Source organism: Mobula birostris, chromosome 1 (assembly GCF_030028105.1).
Source record: "Mobula birostris isolate sMobBir1 chromosome 1, sMobBir1.hap1, whole genome shotgun sequence".
Classification (NCBI taxonomy): Eukaryota; Metazoa; Chordata; class Chondrichthyes; order Myliobatiformes; family Myliobatidae; genus Mobula; species Mobula birostris.
In genome coordinates, this window is record NC_092370.1 from 222,077,472 (window position 1) to 222,100,295 (window position 22,824).

At 48.0% G+C, this 22,824-nt stretch overlaps 1 protein-coding gene across 5 annotated transcripts in view; it reads left to right on the forward strand.

Moving 5' to 3' along the window:
• The window catches only part of LOC140205041 (nesprin-2-like), a 209,158-nt gene that overhangs the window by 29,560 nt on the left and 156,774 nt on the right, over positions 1–22,824 (forward strand). For 4 of the 5 annotated variants that reach the window (XM_072272150.1, XM_072272167.1, XM_072272130.1 and 1 more), the window contains exons 11-18: positions 1,601–1,738; positions 4,154–4,285; positions 6,473–6,655; positions 14,641–14,778; positions 15,816–16,001; positions 17,832–17,954; positions 19,381–19,563; positions 22,497–22,550. In XM_072272150.1, coding sequence (XP_072128251.1) covers positions 1,601–1,738; positions 4,154–4,285; positions 6,473–6,655; positions 14,641–14,778; positions 15,816–16,001; positions 17,832–17,954; positions 19,381–19,563; positions 22,497–22,550 — 1,137 coding nt within the window. The remainder of the gene's footprint in view (positions 1–1,600; positions 1,739–4,153; positions 4,286–6,472; positions 6,656–14,640; positions 14,779–15,815; positions 16,002–17,831; positions 17,955–19,380; positions 19,564–22,496; positions 22,551–22,824) is intronic. The other variant, XM_072272156.1, reaches the window with a different exon arrangement.

Sequence of the window (22,824 nt, forward strand, 5' to 3'; positions counted from 1 at the left end):
GGAAGCTTTTGCCATGCTGGCCTTCCTCAGTCAGAGCACTGAGTACAGGAGTTGGGATGCTGTGTTGAAGTTGTGTAGGATGTTGGTGAGGCCTTATTTGGAGTATTGTGTGCAGTTCTGGTCATGTACCTACAGGAAAGATGTAGTTTTTTCAGTCTTGGTCTGTCCTGTGTTTTGTGATATCACACCAGAGGAAATACTGTATCATTTCTTAATGCATGCATTACTAAATGACAATAAAAGAGGACTGTGTGTCTTCATAATCTGAAAGAGTGCAGAGAAAATTGACAAGGCTGTTGCCAGGATGTGGGCCATGAGTTATAAGGATTGAACAGGCTAGGACTTTATTCCCTGGAGCGTAGGAGAGTGAGGGGAGATTTGTTAGAGGTTTACAGAATTTTGAAGGGTGTAGGTAGGGTAAGTGCAAGCAAGCTTTTTCCACTGAGGTTGGGTGGGATTAGAGCTGGAGATCAGGGGTTAAAGGTGAAAGGTGAAATGTTTAAGGGGAACCTGGGGGGGGGGGCGGGGAACATCTTCACAGAGGATTTTGCACACGAGTGAGCTGTCAGTGGAAGTGGTGGGCGGGTTTGATTTCAACACGTTGGAGGTTTGGATAGGTATGTGAATATGAGGGGTATGGAGGGCTATGGTCCGGGTACAGGTCTAAGGTACCAGGCAGTATAATCGTTCAGCTCCAATTAGATGGGCTATGGTGCTCTACGATGTGGCGACTCTAAAATTTCACGGGAACCGGCTGCAAGGGCTGGTCATACAGGCTCATATTCCCGGTGGCTTTGGGGGCCAGGCAGTTATCGGAACTTCTCTTGAATGTGCTGGCTACTTATGGGTTGGGCGAAAGATGGTATTTCTGGTGTTGGGCAGTCTGGGAGGCCGCTTTTCAGAGCTGAGATCCAGAAATATTTCTACAGACTGTATAAGACCTTGGTCAGACCACAGTGGAGTATTGTGTTCAGGTTTGTTTGCCCCTTTACGGAGAGGATATGGAGGCTTTGGATAGGGTGCAGAAGTTGTTCACCAGGACACTGCCCGGATTAGAGGGCATAAACAGAGGTTAGCAAACTGAAGTCATTTTCTCTGGAGCAGTGAAGGCTGAGGAGAGGCTCGCTGGAAATTTGTAAGATTATGAGAGGTGTAGTTAGAGTCATTTCCCCAGGGCGGAAATGATACATTGCAGAGGGTTAGCTTTAGAGTGAGAGGGAGAAGTTTAAAGGAGAAGTGCTGTGCAAGTTTTTTTTTTACACAGATTGGTGGGTGCTTGGAATGGGCTCCTGTGAGTGGTGGAGGCAGACGTGATAGTGGTGTTTAAGAGTCTGTTAAACACAGATAGACATGCAGGAAATAAAGAGATATGGATCACGTGCAGGCTGAAGAGATTTAGTTTACTTTGGTATCGTATTCAGTACAGATATTGTAGGCCAAATGGGCTGCTCCTGTCCTGTACTGTGCTCAAGGAGTTCATGGAATTGGTCTCAGTGTAGGAAGATGTCAATTGGATAAAAGATCTTACTCGGTAAAGGCACAGGCAAGAGGGGCCGAGTGGCCTCCTCTCCTCTATCTAACGCTCCTACATTGCTGGCAGGGAGTCCGAGGGGCACTGAGCCCCCAGCGAGAGGTGGCGGCTGAGCGCAGCTGTGCGGAGTGGGACATCCCCATTTCCACAGAGATCCCCACGCACATGCAGCAGACTGCCAGAGCTTCAGACAACATGGACGAGGAGGTGAGTCTTGGGGGAGTGGACGTCTGACAGGGCCACGGCCACTTCCTGGTCATGTCACAAGCCTAGTGTGCGCAGGTGTAGTGTAAAACTTACAGCAGTTTCACAGGCACATGGCATCAGGGGCACAGCGTTCACAAGGAAGGTTTATGTGAGAATATTACATAAAAATAGACGAAATGTCAATTTTAGTGCCAAGTGTCATAGTGTTGCTATTATGAGATGGTGATTAGCTATTGAAATAGTTTATTAATGTCACATATACTAAACAGTGAGAAGTTTGTCTTGCCTACTATTCATACAGATCAAAGCATTACAGAGTGCATTGAGGTAGAACAAGATAAAACAATAACAGAATGCAGAATAACATGTAATAACTACAGAGAAAGTGCAGTGCAGATAAATGATAAAGTGCAAGAGCAGAATTGAGTAGATTGAGAGGTTAAGAGTCCCATCATATCACAGTTGGTGTGCTGGATAGCTCAGATGTTTAAGGGGAACCTGAGGGAGAACTTCTTCACTCAGAGAGTGGTGCGAGTGTGGAACCAGCTTTCAGTGGATGCAGGTGTGATTTCAACATTTAAGGGAAGTCTAGATAAGTGCATGGATGGGAGGGGTACGGAGGGCTATGGTCCAGGTGTGGATTGATGGGACGAAGCACAATAATTGTTTGATGTGAAATAGATGGGCTGAAGGGTTTATTTCTGTGTTGTAGCTCTGTAACCAAAAGGTTGAAGGGAAGTAGCTGTTCTTGAACCTGGTGGTGTGGGACTTCAGACTTCTGTACCTCCCGCCTGATGGTAACTGCGAGAAGGGGGCATGTCCCGGACTGTGGGGAACTTTAATTATGGATGTTGCCTCCTGGGGGTGCCAGTGATGGGGAGGGATGTGTGTGTGTGTGTGATGTACTGGCCTGAATCCTCTACTCTCTGCGGCTTCTCGCATTCCCAATGACTCTAGGATTGGAGATGTAGTGGACAGCAAGGAAGGCTCTCAAAGCTTGCAGTGGGATCTTGACTTGCTGGAAAAATCGGCTGAAAATTGACAGATAGAATTTAATGAAGACAATTGTGAGGTGTTACCCGTGGGAGGACAGGCTAGGGTAGGGCTTATACAGTGGATGGTAGGGCACTGAGGAATTCAGTAGAACAGGGATCTGGGAATACAGATCCATAATTTTTTGAAAGTGGTTTTATGGGTAGCTAGGGCTGTAAAGAAGGCTTGTGGCATATTGGCCTTCATAATTAGAGTATTGAGTGCAGGAGTTGGGATGTAATGGTGCACTTGTATAAGACCATAAGACACAGGAGCAGAATTAGGCCATTCAGCCCATCAAGTTGACCGCTATTCCCTCATGACTGATTTTTTTTAACCCCTCTCAACCCTATTCTCCTGCCTTCTCCCCAAAACCTTTGACACCCTCACTAATCAAGAACCTATCAACCTGAACTTGATAGATTGTGGACTCCTGCACTATAGGAAATGTCCTGTCCACATCCTCTCTATCAAAGCCTTTGAATATTTGATAGGTTTCAATGAGATACCTACCTCATTCTTCTAAACTCCAGTGATTACAGGTCTGGAGGCATCAAGTGCTTGTCATACATTAACCCTTTCATTCCTGGGATCATTCTCATGACTCTTCTCTAACCCTCCCCAATGCCAGCACATCCTGCCTTAGATAAGGGGCCCAAAACTGCTCAAAATTAAGATGTTGTTGAGGCCAAATGTGGAGTATTGTGTGCAATTCTGGTCATTTATCTACAGGGAAGATGTCAATAAGATTGAAAGAGTTCTGAGAACTGTGTCTTGGTAGGAGTGATGTTAAACCAATTTACATGGAGACATAGACTGAGTGGACAGCACTCCCTGGGTAGAAATAGCTAACAGGAGAGAGCATCACCGTACAGTGATTGAAGGAAAGTATTGAGGGCATGTCAGAGGTAGGATATTTACAAAGAGAGTGATGCACTGCCAGGGGTGGTGGTAGAGGCAGATACTTTAGGGACATTTAAGAAACCTTTAGAAAGCACATGGATGATAGAAGAATAGAGGGCTATGTGGGAGGGAATGGTTAGATCTGAGATTCGGTTAAAGGGCTGGGACGACATTGTGGATCGAAGGCGCTGTACTGTTGTATGTTCTATGTGCTCGTGCCCGTGACTGTAACTGTGACGTTGACTTTGATGTCGGTGGTGGAGTGACCCTCTGCCTTGCTGTGTGCCTGTCCGGTGCTGGCAGGAGAGTGGGAGTGGGGGTGTGGGGTGACTGAACACTGAGGTCTCTGCTCCAGGTCCTACATTGGGAGGGAGTGTAATGCTCCCATGGGACTGCGTGTGGAGACTCGGCTGGCGGGCATACAGAGGGGATCCCAGCCACAGTGGTGGGCCTGATCTCCCCACTCTCTGTTCCTGTCAGGTGGGGGTCCAGGGGGGCCGTGCAGAGGAGCTGAGGATCAGGATTGTGGAGTGCACGGACCGACTTCGGGAGCTGGAGGAGAGACTGTGGCAGCAGAACAGGACTGTGGGTGAGGCCAAGGCCCAGCAGAAGGTAGGTGCCATCTGCTTGTACTCCTCGGGGTAAGGGTCCCTTCTGTCCACACCCCAGGGTGCTGACTTTCATTATGGGATGGTTCCTTCCCCACACCAGGGTGCTAAACCTTACTGTGGCGGGGGGTGAATCTCCCCACCTCACCCCACTCCAGGATGCTGAACTTTCTGGGAGATCGGTCGCTCCCCACCTCAAGGTGTTGGCCGTCCCTGCAGGATGGATCTCTCCCCAACCTGAGCTGTACATTCTCACTGAGGGAATGGGTCCACCCCACCCCACGGTACTGATTCTTACTGGGGGACATCTCTCCCACGCCCAGCAGAGGGCAGCAATGCTCCATCCTCGACCCTGATGTGAGGCGTTTTGGTGTTAATTTAGAAGTTGGTCCTTCCCAAGATCCCCCCCCGGAAACATTCAGGGTGCTGACGGATTGTTCTGCAGCCAGCGCCTCGGCCTGATACGGCATGGAATCAGGCCCTTCAGCCGAATCTGTTCCTGAGCTGGTCCCAGTTGCCCGCATTTAGCTCAGGTCCCTCTAGACCTGTCCAATCCGTGTACAATATCTGTGCAAATGTCTTTTAAATGTTGTTATTGTACCCACTTCCTTTGGGATCTCGTTCCATTTACCCGTCACCCTCCGGGTGGAAACATTGCCCCTCAGGCCCCTTCTAGATCTTCCCCTCTCACCTTAAACCCATGCCCTCTAGACTCCCCTACCCTGGGGGAAACGACTGTCACCGTACACATTATCTACACTCCCTCATGATTTTATAAACCTCTGTAAAGTCATCCCTCAGTCTCCTGCCCTCCAGAGAAAAACGACCGAGCTTTTTCAATCTCTCCATTCCCAGTACTGTCCTCAAATCTTTTGTGCAGCCTTGCCGGCTTAATCCTGCAGCAGGGTGACCTGAACTGAGTTTTTGAGGGGCAGCCCAGTGACCCAGGCTTCAATTCCCACTGCTGTCTGTAAGGAGTCTATATATTCTCCCCGTAACTATGTGGGTTTTCTCTGGGTCCTCCTGTATCCTACCATACCACATTCTAAAGATGTACGGGTTAGTAGTTTAATTGGTCCCGTGCTTGCACTTGGCTGGCGGGGGTCTTGGGGCCGGAAAGTGCTGCTACTGTGCTGTATCTCCAAATAGAGGAGATGAAAAGAGCACACAATTCTGCACTCGTGGTCTCACCGATGTCTTGTACAACTGTAACGCGACGCCCCAATTCCAGTACTCAGTTCCCTGACTGACGAGGAGCCAGAGGCTTCTTCCAAGGGTGGAAATGGCGAATGCGAGTGGGTGTAATTTTAAAATGATGAGAGGAGAGAATGGGGTGGTATCAGAGGTACGTTTTTTACACAGAGCGGTGAATGTGTGGAACGTCCTGCCAGGGGTGGTGGTGGAGGCAGATACATTAGGGGTTATTTATAAGACTCTGATGATGGATGACAGATAAAAAGGTCTACGTAGGACAGAAGGGTTAGATTGATCTCAGTAGGTTAAAAGGTCAGCACGATATTGTGGGCCGAAGGGCCTGTAATGTTCTATGTCCTATGAAGGCCAGCGTGCCAAATGCGACCTTCACCACTCTTTCTACTAGTGTCACCCTTTATAAGGAACTGTGTGCCTGCTCCCCGAGGCCTCTCTGTTCTGGACCACTCCCTCTGTCCCTTGCTCCCTGCCGTGCGTGCCCTTGTTGCACTGGGGTGTAGCACTGCTGTTTTTCTTGTAGTTTAACTTTCCTACGCTTGTTAGTTTTTTTATCTGATCACCTACATACATGTGATTGTTCAGTGAGTTGTTCAGTGGTTACCGCTGCCTCTGGACTTTTCTGGAATCTTCTTGATTTCATTGTTGTGTGTCATCTCACCTGAATCTGGGTATCTTAGTGGTTAACTGTTATCAGTAGAATTTCTGTTTGGTGCAGTCTGTTTTGAGAAGTCTTTTTAACGTTTTGCTGCTTTCTTTCTCTCTCGCCTTGCTTCTTCTTTCTGCTTCTCCTACTTTGCTGCTGATACTTTCAGTAAGTGTTACAAAAGCAGGGAGTTTAATGCCTCATTCTTGACTTCCAAAGAATCTTTAGATCATAAAAGCATCCAGATCCAATACCCTGCCCCAGTCTGCCTCGCCCACGTGCCATACCTCGCACCTACCCGTACTAAACTCTGTCTGTCTCGCTGTTCTTTCTCAGCTCATCTGGAGTGAGATTGATGCGTGGCACTCGGTCCTCTCTCAGCTGGATGGCGACGTACAGGAGTTGGCGGAGGAAGATCCAGGGCCGGCCCAGCAGTTGATGGACTCTCTGCTAGACTCCTTCCAGCTGTACCAGCAGGTGTCTCAGCTGGCAGAGCAGAGATCAGCGTTGGTCAACAAGGTGAAATCCCGCGGCCCTGTCTCCCACCTTCTTCAACCGGCCTCTGCCTTCGCAGTATCATGTTCCGTTCTTGTCGCCTCAGAACCTGAATTAGGTTTATCGTTACTGACACGTGTCATGAAATGTGTTGTTTTGGCCGCAGAACAGTACAATTCATAAAAAGTTCCTATAGATAACAAATACAATAAATTAAAAAAGTTCAAAAAGAGAGCGAGATACCAAGGTAATGTTCAGAAATCTGATGGCAGAGAGGACGAAACTGTTCCTAAAATAGGCTTTTTCCATGGAGAGTAGGGGAGATTCAACAAGAGGACATGAGTTGAGAGTTGAGGGGCAAAAGTTTAAGGGTAACACGAGGGGGAACTTCTTTACTCAGAGAGTGGTAGCTGTGTGGAACGAGCTTCCTGTAGAAGTGGTAGAGGCAGGTTCGAATTTGTAATTTTAAAAGAAATTGGATAGGTATACGGACAGGAAAGGAATGGAGGGTTATGGGCTGAGTGCAGGTCGGTGGGACTAGGTGAGGGTAAGAGTTCGGCACGGACTAGAAGGGCCGAGATGGCCTGTTTCTGTGCTGTAATTGTTATATGGTTATAATGCTGAATGTGTGCCTTCAGGCTCCTGTACCTCCTCCCTGATGATAGCAACGCAAAAAGGAAGCTTATCCTGGGTGGTGGGGCGTCCTTAATGATGGAAGCCACCTTTTTTTTGAGGCATCACTTTTTGAAGATGTCCTCATTGATGGGGAGGGTTATATATCCATAATGAAGCTGACTGAGTTTACAAACCTCTGTAGCCTTTTTCGATCCTGTACGGGGAAGCCTCCATACCTTTACAGGAAGGACATGGAAGGTTTAGAGAGGGTGCGGAGGAGATTTGCCAGGACGCTGCCTGGATCAGAGAGCACTCCTTATGAGGATAGGTTGAGTGAGCTAGGGCTTTTCTCTTTGGAGTGAAGGAGGATGAGTGATGACTTGATAGAGGTGTGTAGGAAGAGGCATAGGTCGAGTGGACAGCCTGAGACTTTTCCTCAGGGCAGGAATGGCTATTATGAGGGGGCATAGTTTTAAGGTGGTTGGAGGAAAGAGTAGGGGGAATGCCAGAGGTAGTTTTTTGCGCAGAGAGTGGTGGCTGTGTAGAACGCACTGCCAAGGATGGTGGTAGAGGCAGGTATATTCTGGGCACTTAAGAGAGTCTTGGATAGACACATGGATGAAAGAAACTTAGAGGGCTACATGGGAGGAAAGTGTTAGACTAAACTTAGAGGAGGTTAAAAGGTTTTAGAACAGTGCCTGGTAATCCAGGAGTGATCTTGCTACTGTCATCTGTCATTGTACACATGACAATAGTACATCCATTTACCAATTTGTAGGTTGTAAATGAATCAAAGCTGAGTTTGTGGTGATATGGCGCAAGTCCGTGGGTGCAGAGGTGCAGTGAAAAACCAGCAGCCTCACAGGCACAGAGCAGCAGATAAGCAGCATTCACAAGAAAAACATAAATGTAAACGATACACAATTTTTACAAGATGGTACACAATCAGTAAAAAAAAAAGCATACAGTGCAAACAAGAGAAAATCTACGGATGCTGGAAATTCAAGCAATGAACACAAAGTGCTGGAGGAACAGCAATGAATTGAAGTATTAGTATTGTCCAGGTGATCCAAGGCCAGTGAGATTGCATCTGCTGTAGACCTATTGTGGCGATAGGCAAATTGCAGTGGGTCCAGGTCCTTGCTTCGGCAGGAGTTGTCTCTGGCCATGGCTAACCTCTCAAAGCACTTCATCACGGTAGATGTGAGTGCCAGTGGGTGATAGTCATTGAAGCAGCCCACCCTTCTTTTCTGGGACGCTGGTATGATTGTTGCCCATTTGAAGCAGGTGGGAACTTCTGACTGTAACATTGAGAGATTGAAAATGCCTTTGAACACACCCGCCAGTCGGTTGGCACAGGTTTTCAGAGCCCCTACCAGGTACAACATGGGGTCTGTCGTCTTGCAAGGGTTCACACTTTTGAAAAGCATTCTGACGTCGCCCTCTGCGACAGAGACCACAGGGTCATCGGATGCTGCAGTGATCCTCATTGCTGTGATTCATTCTCCCTTTTAATGCGAGGGTAAACACTGTTGAGTTAATCTGGGAGTGAAGTGTGAAGTATTGCTGCCACTCATGATGTTTGGATTCTCTTTGCAGGAAGTAATGGCCTGCAAGCCCTGCCAGAGCTTATATACATCTGATTCCGCCCCTAACCTCAGTCAGAATTGTTGTTTTGCTCTTGAGATGGTCCTCTGTAAGTTGTTTATGGCCTGGATCACCAGGACTATACAACCAGGTCGACACACGTCCCGTAACACATGAGCCCTGAACGTGCTTTAACCTGTATGTGAGACCTTGTCAGATGCCTTCAGGAAATCCGGCCACACCACATCTACAGCTGCCCCTTCTTCAGCCCTGCTTGTTACCTTCGTGAGGAACCCTGGCATGTCAGGGTCCCCAGATGTGGGGACCCTGGGAGACTCCCAGCCTCCCCACGGATTACATCTGCACCAGATGCACTGAGATGAGGCTCCTGAAGGACCGTGTTAAGGTGCTGGAGATGGAAATTGATGACTTTCGGCTAATTAGGAAAGTGAGGAGGTGATAGATACTACCTATAGAGAGGTAGTGGATAGCACCCCTGTGACAGTCCCCCTCAGAAATCGATATATCGTTTTGGATTCTGTTGAAGAGGCAGACCTGACAGAGGAGGACCACAGTGAACAAGACTCTGGCACTCTGCCCAGTGCCAAAATCAAGAGAGCAAGAAATGCGGTAGTTATAGGGGATTCCATCGTAAGGGGGATGGACAAGAGATTCTGCGAGCCGGACAAGGGTACCTGGATGGTGTGTTGCCTTCCTGGTGCCAAGGTACGGGATGTCTCAGATCGAGTCCAGAGTATTCTGAGGAGAGAGGGCAAGCAGCCGGAAGTCTTGGTACATGTTGGTACCAATGACATAGACAGAAAAAGAGAGGAGGTCCTGAAGAAAGATTACTGGGAGCTAGGAAGAAAATTGAAAAGCCGGACCTCCAGAGTAATAATATCAGGGTTGCTGCCTGAGCTGCGCGCTAATGATGGTAAGAATAGCAGAATTAAGCAGATGAGTGTGTGGCTAAGTAACTGGTGCAGGGGGCAGGGCTTCAAATTCTTGAATCATTGGGATCTATTTTGGGGAAGGTATGATTTATACAAAAAAGATGGATTACACCTGAACTCAAAAGGTACTAATATCCTGGTGGGATTGTTTAATATAGCTGTTAGGGATAGTTTAAACTAAGTTGGCAAGGGGAAGGAAACCAAGGTGTTAGGGTCGAGGAAGAGGAAAATAGAAATAAGTCAAAAATACTGTGCAGCAAAGATGGCAAGAAGGACACGACGGTGAATATACAGGATAATTTGCTGCAAAATAGAAATTTAGCAAAATCGGCAACAGATACTGATCTAAGTGTACTGTACTTAAATGCACGCAGCATTAGAAATAAAGTGGATGACCTTGCTGCACAGCTGCAGGTTAAAAGATATGACATTGTGGCCATCACCGAGTCATGGCTAAATGGTGGATGTGATTGGGAGCTGAATATCCCAGGATACACAGTGTACAGGAAGGATAGGAAGGTAGGTAAAGGGGGTGGCGTGGCCCTGATGGTAAGTAACGATATCAAATCACTAGAAAGAAGGGACATAGGATCAGAAGAGGTAGAATCCTTATGGGTAGAATTAAGAAATGGCAAGGGTAAAAAGACACTAATAGCAGTTATATACAGACCTCCAAACAGCAGCCGGGATGTGGACTACAAGTTACAGCTAGAAATAGAAAAATCATGTCAGAAGGAAAATGTCAAGATAATTATGGGGGATTTTAATATGAAAGTGGATTGGGAAAGTCAGGAAGGTACTGGATCTCAGGAGAGGGAGTTTGTAGAATGCCTACAGGATGGCTTTTTGGAGCAACTTGTCCAGAAGCCCACCAGGGACCGGCTGTTTTGGATTGGGTGCTGTGTAATGAACCTGAGGTGATTAGGGAGTTGGAGGTAAAGGTACCCCTTGGAAGCAGTGGATCATAATATGATTGAGTTCAGTTTCAAATTTGAAAAAGAGAAGCTGATATCAGGTGTATCGATATTGCAGTGGAACAGGGGAAATTACAGTGGTATGAGAAAGGTACTGGCCCAAGTCGATTGGAAAAGTAAGCTAAATGGAGGGACGGCAGAGCAGAATTGGATGAAATTCCTACAAGAAATAAGGAAAATGCAGGAAAAATATATTCCAAGAAAAAAGAAAATCATGAATGGAAAAATGGCATAAATATGGCTAACGAGAGAGGTTAAGGCAAAAATAAAAGCAAAAGAAACGACGTACAAGGAAGCAAAAATTAGTGGGAAAAATGAGGACTGGAAGACTTTTAAAAACTTACAGAAGGAAACTAAGAAAGTCATTAGGAAAAAAGTTGGCAATTAACATAAAAAAGGATACTAAGAGTTTTTTAAAAATATATGAACAGTAAAAGAGTGACAAGGGTAGATACGGGACCGATTGAAAATGGTGCTGGAGAAATTATAATGGATAACAAAGAGATGGCAGAGGAACTGAATGAGTATTTTGCATCAGTCTTCACAGTGGAAGACATGAACAATGTACCTGATAGCCAGAGGTATCAGGGAATAGAATTAGGTACAGTCAAGACAACTAGAGAGAAAGTGCTTGGGAAGCTAAGTGGACTAGGAATAGATAAGTCTCCCGGTCCGGATGAGGTGCACCCAAGGGTTCTGAAGGAGGTGGCTTTGGAGATTGTGGAAGCATTGGAAATGATCTTCCAGGAATCAATAGATTCTGGCATGGTTCCGGAGGACTGGAAGGTCACAAATGTAGTTCCATTATTTAAGAAAGGAAGGAGGCAGCAAAAAGAAAATTGCAGACCTATTAGTCTGACATCGGTAGTTGGAAAGACATTGGAGTCAGTCCTCAAGGACAAGGTTATGAAATACCTTGAGGTGCATGACAAGATAGGCCGAAGCCAGCATGGTTTCATGAAGGGAAGATCCTGTCTCACCAACCTATTGGAATTTTTTGAGGTAATCTCGAATAAGATTGACAAGAGAGAGGCTGTGGATGTTGTGTATTTGGATTTTCTTTCTTTCTTTCTTTTTAAATCTTTTTATTGAATAAGTACACAGAAGGTAAGCCATATAGGCACTAATACACTGTTAGAATATAATATATTACAGGAAATATTAATACAGAAAAAAATTAATACAAACAGTGCAATTTAAACATAGGATAACAAGGTAATATAACAGTATACTAATTTTTATATATATCAATAGAAAAAGTAAAAAAAACCCCACCGTGCAACTGAACTAAAAGCAAAGCAAAGCAATGGGCTAACTAGGAAACAAGTAGAGTTAAAGTACTTAAAATCACGTCCTCAAACCCGACCTCCATTAAAAACAGTTAAAAAAAAACAAGAAGGGAATATAAATATGGACCGAGGGAAAAAAAATTACATTAAATGAAAATGTTGAATAAAAGATCTCCAGGTCTGATCGAATTTAACTGAAGAATCATAAAGATTACTTCTAATTTTCTCCAAATTTAAACATAATATCGTCTGGGAGAACCAAAAAAAACGTAGTTGGAGCATTAGTCTCTTTCCAATGTTGTAAAATACATCTTTTCGCCATTAAAGTAAGAAATGCAATCATTCTACGGGCTGAAGGAGAAAGATTACTGGAAATTTTAGGTAATCCAAAGATAGCAGTAATAGGATGAGGAGAGATATCTATATTCAATACCTTTGAGATAATACTAAAATAATATTTGGATTTTCAAAAGGCCTTTGATAAGGTGCCGCATATGAGGCTGCTTAATAAGATGGGAGCCCATGGAATTATAGGAAAGATATTGGAATGGGTGGAGCGTTGGCTGATAGGCAGAAAGCAAAGGGTGGGAATAAAGGGATCCTATTCTGATTGGTTGCCGGTTACTAGTGGTGTTCCGCAGGGGTCGGTGTTGGGGCCGCTTCTTTTTACGATGTATATCGATGACTTGGATTATGGATTAAATGGTTTTGTGGCTAAATTTGCGGATGACACCAAGATAGGTGGAGGAGCAGGAAATGTTGAAGAAACGGAAAGGTTGCAGAGAGACTTAGTCAGTTTAGGAGAATGGGCAAAGAAATGGCAGATGAGATACAACGTTGACAAATGTACAGTTGTACATTTAGGAAGAAGAAATAATCAGGCAGATTATTATTTAAATGGGGAGAAAATTCAAAAATCGGAAGTGCAAAAGGACTTGGAGGTCCTCGGGCAGGATACCCTAAAGGTTAACCACCAAGCTGGATCGGCGGTAAGGAAAGTGAATGCTATGTTGGCATTCATTTCAAGAGGAATAGTGTATAAGAGTAAGGAGGTGTTGATGAGGCTCTATGGGGCTTTAGTGAGACCTCATTTGGAATACTGTGTGCAGTTTTGGCCCCCTATCTTAGAAAGCATATACTGATGTTGGAGAGAGTTCAGAGAAGATTTATGAGGATGATTCCTGGAATGCAGGGGCTAACATATGAGGAGCGTTTGTCGGCTCTTGGACTGTATTCATTAGAGTATAGAAGAATGAGAGGGGATCTCATAGAAACGTTTCGAATGTTGAAAGGGTTGGACAGAGTAGATGTGGAAAGGTTGTTTCCCTTGGTGGGTGAATCCAGGACAAGAGGCCATAGTCTTAGAATTAGAGGGTACCCGGTTAAAACAGAGATGAGGAGAAATTTTTTTAGCCAGAGGGTCATGGATTTGTGGAATTCATTGCCACATACAGCTGTGGAGGCCCGATCATTGGGGGTGTTTAAGGAGGAGATTGACGGGTATCTAATTAGTCAGGGTATCAAGGGATACGGGGGAAAAAGCCGGAAATTGGAACTAGGTGGGTGAATAGTTTAGCTCATGGGGGAGCTGCGGAGAGACTCGATGGGCCGAATAGCCTACTTCTGCTCCTTTGTCTTGTGATCTTGTGATGTCTGTCAAACATCATCAACGTTTCACAAAACCAGATTTCAGCATCGGCTATCCCTGGTGTCACCGTATAGACTGGTTTGATGGCATTGCACTTCTCTAAGGGACCAGCTGTTACCCCGCTTGTAGAGACAAACATCTTGTCAGTATAAAGTTAATATAATTGAATAGAAGGTTAACTGACCCTATCCTCAGGAGCTCCCCTTGCTCTGGGAGTGTGTGATAGCGTGCATGGAGGGAGCTTTACTCTCTGTCTGACCTCATGAGTGTGTGATGGGACAGTGTGGATGGAGCTTCACTCTGTGTCTCACCTTGTGAGTGTGTGATGGGACAGTATGGATGGAGCTTCACTCTGTGTCTCACCTTGTGAGTGTGTGATGGGACAGTGTGGATGGAGCTTCACTCTGTGTCTGACCTTGTGAGTGTGTGATGGGACAGTGTGGATGGAGCTTCACTCTGTGTCTGACCTCATGAATGACTGATGGGACAGTGTGGATAGAGCTTCACTCTGTGTCTGACCCCGGGAGTGTGTGATAGGACAGTGTTGATAGAGCTTCACTCTGTGTCTGACCCCTGGAGTGTGTGATAGGACAGTGTGGATGGAGCTTTACTCTGTGTCTGACCTCAGCAGTGTGTGATGGGACAGTGTGGAGGGAGCTTCATTCTGTGTCTGACCCTGGGAGAGTGTGATGGATTGGTGTGGAAGGAGCTTCACTCTCTGTCTCCTGTTGGAAGTGCGTGCTGGGACAGGCTCTTTGACCCCAGGGGTATGTGATGGGTCGGTGTGGAGGGAGCTTCACTCTGTGTCTGACCAAGGGAAGCGTAGAGGGATCTTTACTCATTATATAGCCTGTGCTGTTCCTGCGCTGGAGTGTGTGACAATAGACAGAAATATCTAGCCCTATAGGGATTGGCACTGAGGGCTGCTTGTGTTTGGGAGCAGATTCCGGAGTGCCTGCAGGAGTTCCAGCAGGTGATGGATTCAGCCACGTCCTGGATTCAGAGCACAGAGGACCTGCTTTCCCAGAATATTGACTGCACGTCAGCCAAGTCCCTGAACAAACAGCTCTTCACAGTACAGGTGAGTCAGGACTTCTGCAACCGTAGGAGGCCATTCAGCCCCTCAAGCAGGTGACAGCGGGTCAGACTTCAGCCTCTGCCCCATTCTCCGACATCTCTCCACCAGCCCCGGTTGTTGGCAGTTCCAATGTTGGTCAGACCGAGTTCTTGGAGATCCTGTGTTTCAGCACTTGAGGTGTAAAGGTTTAGAGCAGGAGTTCCCAACCCAGGGTTCATGGACCCCTCGGTTAATGGTAAGGGTCTGTGGCATAAACAAGGCTGGGAACCCCTGGTTTAGACGGATATGGGCAGATGGGATGGTATGATCCAAATGGGCAGAAGGGCCTAATTCTGTGCTGTCTAACTCTAATGGGGGAAAACCCATCCTTCATGAGAGAGGTTCTTACCCTCAAGGGTGAGAACCAGGGTCTTCCCCCTCGGCTAAAAGGCAAACTTATTCATAGAGCACTCCAGCACAGAACCAGGCCCTTCAGCCTGTGCAGTCCTTGCTGTCCTGGTCTGCCTAGCCCCTTCCAGTCACACCTGGACCATTGCTCTTCATATCCCTCCCGTCCATGTACTCATCCAAACTTCCCTTAAATCTTGTAACTAAACCCTCATCCACCACTTCCACTGGCAGCTCGTTCCACACTCTCACCATTCTCTGAGAGAAGAAATCCCCCTCCAGTTCCCCTTAAATGTTTCACCTTTGACCCTTCACCCATGACCTCTAGTTCTAGTCTCACCCAACTTTGGTGGGAAAAGCCTGCTTGCATTCACCCTGCCTATACCCCTCATGACTGGATATATCCCAGTCAAATCTCCCCTCGTTCTCCTACACTCCAGGGATAAACCTTTCCCGACAATTCAGGTTCTCAGGTCCAGCATCTTCCCAGCGTTGTTTGTTGAATCCTGTGGGCCAGTCTGCTGTCAGAGACGCCCTCCCCGGTGACTCACGGTGCTGTGTGGTGGGTGGATGTGAGGGTGTTGGGGCATCTCTCTGGATGTGGACACTGCCCTGATTCTGACCCCCACCTCTGCTTGCTCCCCTCATGGCAGAAGCTGGCAGAGAGCAACAGACAGAAGGAGAAAAGCCTGCAGGACCTCAATTCCAGGCTGAGAGAGCTGTCCGTGACAATCCACACTGACGACATGATGGCTGCTGTCAACAGGCTGCAGGACAGTGGTATCTCCTTACAGCAAGGCCTGGCCCAGAGGGCATCTGAGATCCAGGCTGTCACCATGGTGAGGCACCTCTCCCAGCACTGCGCCCCCCACTCCCTCATCTCACTTACTGTGGGAGGGGAGGAATGGAGGGAGGGTCACACTGGGAGGGGAGGTACTGAGGGAGGGTGACACTGTGGGTGGGGAGGAGGTACTGAGGTGGGTCACATTGTGGGAGAGAAGGTACTGGGCGGTCACAATGTGGGTGGGGAGGTACTGAAGGAGGTCAGATTGTGGGAAGGGAGGTACTGAGGGGGTCACACTGTGGGAGGGGAGGTACTGAGGGAGGGTCACACTGTGGGAAGGGAGGTACTGAGGGGGTCACACTGTGGGAGGGGAGGTACTGAGGGGGGTCATACTGTGGGAAGGGAGGTACTGAGGGGGTCACACTGTGGGAGGGGAGGTACTGAGGGGGGTCATACTGTGGGGGGGAGGTACTGAGGGGAGTCACATTATGGGAGAGGAGGTACTGGGGGGTCACATTGTGGGAGAGGATGTACTTAGGGAGGGTGACACTGAGAGGGGCGGTACTCAGGGAGGGTCACACTGTGGGAGGGATGGTACTGAGGGGGTAGTCTCACTGTGGGAGGGGTGGTACTGAGGGAGGATCACACTGTATGAGGGATGGTACTGAGGGAGGGTCTCACTGTGGGAGGGGTGGTATTGAGGAAGGGTCACACTGTATGAGGGATGGTACTAAGGGGGGTAGTCTCACTGTGGGAGGGGTGGTACTGAGGGGGGTAGTCTCACTGTGGGAGGGGTGGTATTGAGGGAGGGTCACACTGTGGGAGGGGTGGTATTGAAGGAGGGTCACACTGTTTGAGGGATGGTACTGAGGGGGTAGTCTCACTGTGGGAGGGGTGGTACTGATGGGGGTAGTCTCTGTGGGAGGGGTGGTATTGAGGGAGGATCACACTGTATGAGGGATGGTACTCAGGGAGGGTCTCACTGTGGGAGGGGTGGTACTGAGGGGGGTAGTCCCACTGTGGGAGGGATGGTACTGAGGGAGGGTCTCACTGTGGGAGGGGTGGTACTGAGGGGGGTAGTCTCACTGTAGGAGGGGTGGTACTGAGGGAGGGTCACACTGTATGAGGGATGGTACTGAGGGAGGTTCACACTGTGGGAGGGGTGGTACTGAGGGGGGTAGTCTCACTGTAGGAGGGGTGGTACTGAGGGAGGGTCACACTGTATGAGGGATGGTACTGAGGGAGGGTCACACTGTGGGAGGGGTGGTACTGATGGGGGTAGTCTCACTGTGGGAGGGGTGGTACTGAGGGAGGGTCACACTGTGGGAGGGGTGGTACTGATGGGGGTAGTCTCACTGTGGGAGGGGTGGTACTGAGGGAGGGTCACACTGTGGGAGGGGTGGTATTGAGGGAGGGTCACACTGTTTGAGGGATGGTACTGAGGGGGTAGTCTCACTGTGGGAGGGGTGGTACTGAGGGGGGTAGTCTCACTGTAGGAGGGGTGGTACTGAGGGAGGGTCACACTGTATGAGGGATGGTACTGAGGGAGGGTCACACTGTGGGAGGGGTGGTACTGATGGGGGTAGTCTCACTGTGGGAGGGGTGGTACTGAGGGAGGGTCACACTGTGGGAGGGGTGGTACTGATGGGGGTAGTCTCACTGTGGGAGGGGTGGTACTGAGGGAGGGTCACACTGTGGGAGGGGTGGTATTGAGGGAGGGTCACACTGTTTGAGGGATGGTACTGAGGGGGTAGTCTCACTGTGGGAGGGGTGGTACTGATGGGGGTAGTCTCACTGTGGGAGGGGTGGTACTGAGGGAGAGTCACACTTTATCCTGGCCCACCACAACCACACTGACTGGACCAATGATGTGTTTCTCTGGCAGGAGATCGAGGCCCTTGAATCTGAAGTGAAAAACCTTGAAAGTAATGTATCTGCGGTTAAGGCCATCCTCCACTCCACAGACCTTGGTCACTTACCCATTCAGGAGCATCTGACGAACCGACAGGTGGGTGGCAGCTCCTTGTTGGTGACTGTGTGTCCCTGGCGGGTGTGCGGCTGTCCACTCTCACAGTGGGCCCTGTTCCCTTCCTTCACATGGTGTCCTGTGCAGCTTTCACAGCCCCTCCCTAACGGGGAACAAATTCAAATTCTGAATTCAAAGGTGCAAAGGGGCTAGGAAGTCTAGAGCAGGTTTCCCTAAAGGTGGGGTAGGCTGAGTTAATGGGAAGGAAGGCCAATGCAGTGTTAGCATTCATTTCAAGAGGACATCGAATATAAAAGCAAGGATGTAGTGATGAGGCTCTATAAGGCACTGCTCAGACCGTACTTGGAGTATTGTGGGCCCCGTTTCTAAGAAAGGATGTGCTGGGAGCAGCAGAGGTTTACAAGAATGATCCTGGAAGTGAAAGGGTTAATGAATGAACTGTGTTTGATGGCTCTGGGACTGTTGTTGCTGGAGTTAACAAGGATCGCATTGAGATCCCCCCTCATTCTTCTAATACATTTACCAAATTCATTAGCGAATACCAAAAGGCCTAGATAGAGTGACCATTGCAAGGATTTTTCATATAGTGGGGGAGTATAGGAACAGCGGGCACAGCCTCAGAATTGAATATTCCATTTAGAGCAGAGACGAGGAGGAATTTCCTTTTCCAGAAGGTGGTGAATCTCTGGAATTCCTTGGCACAGACAGCCGTGGAACTGAGTTAGTGGGTATATTTGAAGTGGAAGTTGATAGGTTCTTGCTTAGTCAAGGCATCAAAGGTTACGGAGAGAAGGCAGAAGAATGGGATTAAAAGGGATAACAAATCAGTCTTGATGGATGACAGAGCAGAAGTGATGGGCTAAACGGCCTAATTCTGTGTCTTATGTCTAGCTGCCCCCCTGGGGAGGTTGGGGGGAGTTGGTTGGCTGACTCTTTGAACTGTGGCATCCCTTCTGGTGAAGGACCCCTCCCCATGTGTTGTACCAGACAGTGCCTGGGGTCAGCGCAGTCTGGGTGTGGTGTCATTCCTGCCCTTCCCAGGTGCTTTGCCTGTCCATTGCCTCCTGAAACTGGGGGGGTGGGGGCAACCCAGTGTCTCACAGCTCTGGAGACCCAGGTTCGATCCCCACCTCTGCTGCTGTCTGTGTCAGCTTGCACATTCTCCCCATCCCCGGGAGCTTCGGTTTCCTCCGACTCTCCAAGGAAACACGGGGTCCAGAGTATAATCTCTGTGAATTAAGACCATAACTTAGTGTGTGGGTGAAGGGTGGAATCAGAGGGCAAATGGGGAGGAATTCGTTACTGGGGAATGGGAGTGATTGGTTGCTCCAAGGGGCTAGCAGGGGCTTGATGGGTTGAGCAGCCTCCTGTGTTGTTGTCCAGCCCGTGCGTCTTTCAGCTCTGAGGGGACTGTGTCCTTGGTGTACTGACTCTCCTTTGCTGACAGGTGATCTTGGCAAGCCTGGAGGAGGTGAGGGGGACAGCTGGCATGCTGGCGGAGTACAAGAATACCCTGGTGCTACCAGAGGGTCACTCGGGCAACGTCGAGGCCTTCACCAGAGTGGCCTGCATTTCTGCAGAGATTAACCCGCTGCAGGAACTGACCAGGCAGCAGAGCTCCCTGCTGGAGGTATGTCCCTTGGGCTGGGCACGGACAACAAGCGTACACGTACACGTACACGGGATAGGCATGGATCCATACATAGAATGGATGTGGCTCGCACATGTGATAGACACAGACTATACATGGCCTGTTCCTTTACTTACCCCACTCCTTGACTCTGAGACACCCTAAACCCACTGCCTCGCAAAGTCTGACTGCTCATTGAGTCGTGGAACATGCAAGCGGGCCCTGGGGTCAAACATGTCCACACTGTGCTACGCAGTGAACGGGTCCCATCTGTCTGTGCTTGGCCCATAGCTCTCTGAACCTCTCCCACCCATGCACTTAACTAAAACGCCCGATGGGTGCCGCGGCACCGTAGCGGTTAGTGCGACGCTGTTATGGCTTGGGGTGTTCCGGAGTTCAGAGTTCAATTCCAGCGCCATTCTGTAAGGAGTCTCTGTACGTCCTCCCCGTGGGATGCGTGGGTTTTCCCCGGGTGCTCCGGTTTCCACCCACAGTCCACAGTGGGTTAATTGGTCGTTGTAGATTGTCCCGTGATTAGGTTAGGGTTAATAGGGGTTGTGGGGTTGCTGGGGCAGTGTGGCTTGTAGGGCCAGACAGGCCTACTCCAGGCTGTATTGCTGAATGAATAATGAATATGCCCCCCCAACCACTTTCTGACAGTTCTTTCCAAATACACAGAAACTGTGTGAAGAAGCTCCCCCCCACCCGATTTCCTTTTTGATCTTGAACCTCTGTGCTCTGTGAAGCAACCCCTCCGTATCCAGACAGCCGTGCCTGTCACGGCTCAGCACTGCCCTCTACCTGGTCGGAAGGCACACCACATGCCAGTCGGCATCTCACCCCTCCCAACTAAACAATGCACACTTAACCATTGGCCACCTTAATTGGATTAACCTCTCTAGCACCAAGCCGTTGGCCCCCCCGGTGAGCAGCCTCCAGCCCCCTGACCTATAAAGGGTGCTACATGTGCTTGGCTTGCTCTTTTTTTTACCATGCTCGAGGGACCACCCTGTTTCACTCCAGGCAGAAGACTGCAGAGCAGCGTTGGAGACACGTGGTGAGCTGTGCATTGAACAGGGTGTTGGGAGCGTTTATTGTTGTCCCTGTAGCAGAGAGCCCTGCCTGCCCATAGTCAAGGGGGGCAGGTATCGTAGTTACTTTTCCCTTGCTTGTATCTGTACCTGTACTCTGTCCCCACACTGTTTTCCTGTGTATTGTACTGCCGACCCGACTTTTGCCACGCTCGTCTATTCTAAACGTGTTTGTGCGAATATTGTATCTGCTTGTATTGTCCAAAAGCTCTTCTCCCCTTGTAAATAAACTTTTTATTGTTAAAACTGTGTGTCCAGAATCCTTACCTTGAGCCCAAAGAACCTGTCTCATTTCCATCACAACACCCTCTATGGGAAAAGATGATGTGCTTTCCCCGGACCATGATCTCATATACCGTATCTCTATCAGGTCACCTCTCAGTCTGCTAGTTCCAGGGAATAAAGTTCTCCTTGTAACTCTGACACCAAGTCCAGGCAACGCCCTGCTAAATCTATTTTGCTCTCCTTCTTGTTTAAAATATCTTTCCTAGAACAACATAAACTGAACATAATACCAGTGTGGCCTCACCAATGTCTTATACAACTGCAATATAACTTCCCAGCTCCTGTACTCAGTGACCAGATTGCTGAAAGCCAGCCTGCCAAATACCATCTTCACCAGCCTGTCTACCTGTGATGCTGCTTTCAGTGAACTATACACTTGCACCCTGGGTTCCTCTGATCCATAATACTCTCCAGGGCCCGATCATTTACTGTACAAGTCTTACCCTAGTTTGATCACCCAAGTGCAATACCTCGCATTTATCTGGATTGAAAGCCATTTGCCAGTCCGCAGCCCACGTACCCAACTCATCAAAATCATCATCTGACTTCTCTTCCTCCTTTAAAATGCTTTTAAGACCAGAAGGTCTCCAGTATGAGCTGCCAGAGGAAGTACTGATGGGAACAGTTACAACATTTCATAGACATTTGGACAGGCACACAGATCTCAGAGTTGTATACTGCATGCATACTTTGACAATATGTGTACCTTGTACCTTGGATGGGAAAGGTTTAGAGGGATATGGGGCAAGTACAGGCAAATGGGACTGGCTCAGGGAAACAACTGGGTCAGCACAGACAAATTGGTCCAAAGGGTCTGTTTCCATGTTGAACGACTTTGTGACCAGTTTTCCTTGCTGTTTTAAATTAGTGTTTCTTCACGTAAACCCATCTAAACCTAACAGTAATTTTGTCTTAATACCCCAGTTAATACACCAGCTGGTAAATTAAATTAATTAGTTTATTATTGTCTCTTGTATCAATGAGAATTTGCATTGCAACCATCCATTCAGATCAATTCATTACACAGTGCATTGAGAAAGTACAGGGAAAACAATAACAGAAAGCAGAGTAAAGTGGTATAGTTACAGAGAAAGTGCTGTGCAGGTAGGCAATAGATGCAAGGTCATAACATGGTAGATTGTGAGGTCAAGAGTCTATCTTGTCGTACTAGGGAGCCATTCAATAGTCTTATAACAGAGGGATAGAAGTTGTCCTTTAGCCTGGTGGTACGTGCTTTCACAGATTACTGCCTTGGGTGTATTATAGTTACTTGGACTCCACAAAGCACAAATGACCATTATATTTTCAAACACAAGGAAGTCTGCAGCTGCTGGTAATCCAAAGCAACACATAAAATGCTGGAGGAACTCAGCAGTTCTGGCAGCATCTGTGGTGAGTCCTGAAGAATGGTCTTGGCCCGAAACGTTGACTGTTTACTCTTTTCCATAGATGCCTGACCTGCTGAGTTCCTCCAGTGTTTTGTGTGAGTTACCATTATATTTTCATTTGTTTAGGATTTTTTAATTCAGAGCCTTGTTTTCTTTTTTTTCCTCACAGTCACTGCTGGAGAAGTTACAGGGTTGTGACGCGGAGGCTGAGAGACTGCAGAAGGTGAGCTGAGCACAGGTGGCAGGGTTAATTGCTATATATACACACACACACACACACACACACACACACACACACACACTTCTGTGCATATGTATACACATACTGTAGGGCCAGTCATTGGGCTTTATGAAACCTTGTACTAGGACTCCCAAGTCCCTTTGCACCTCTGATTTGAATTTGCTTCTCTTTTAGAAAATAGCCTACACCCTTTATTCCTTCAAACAAAGTGCATGACCTGGTACCTTACTGTCTCCCTGCTCTACACTCTCTCTGT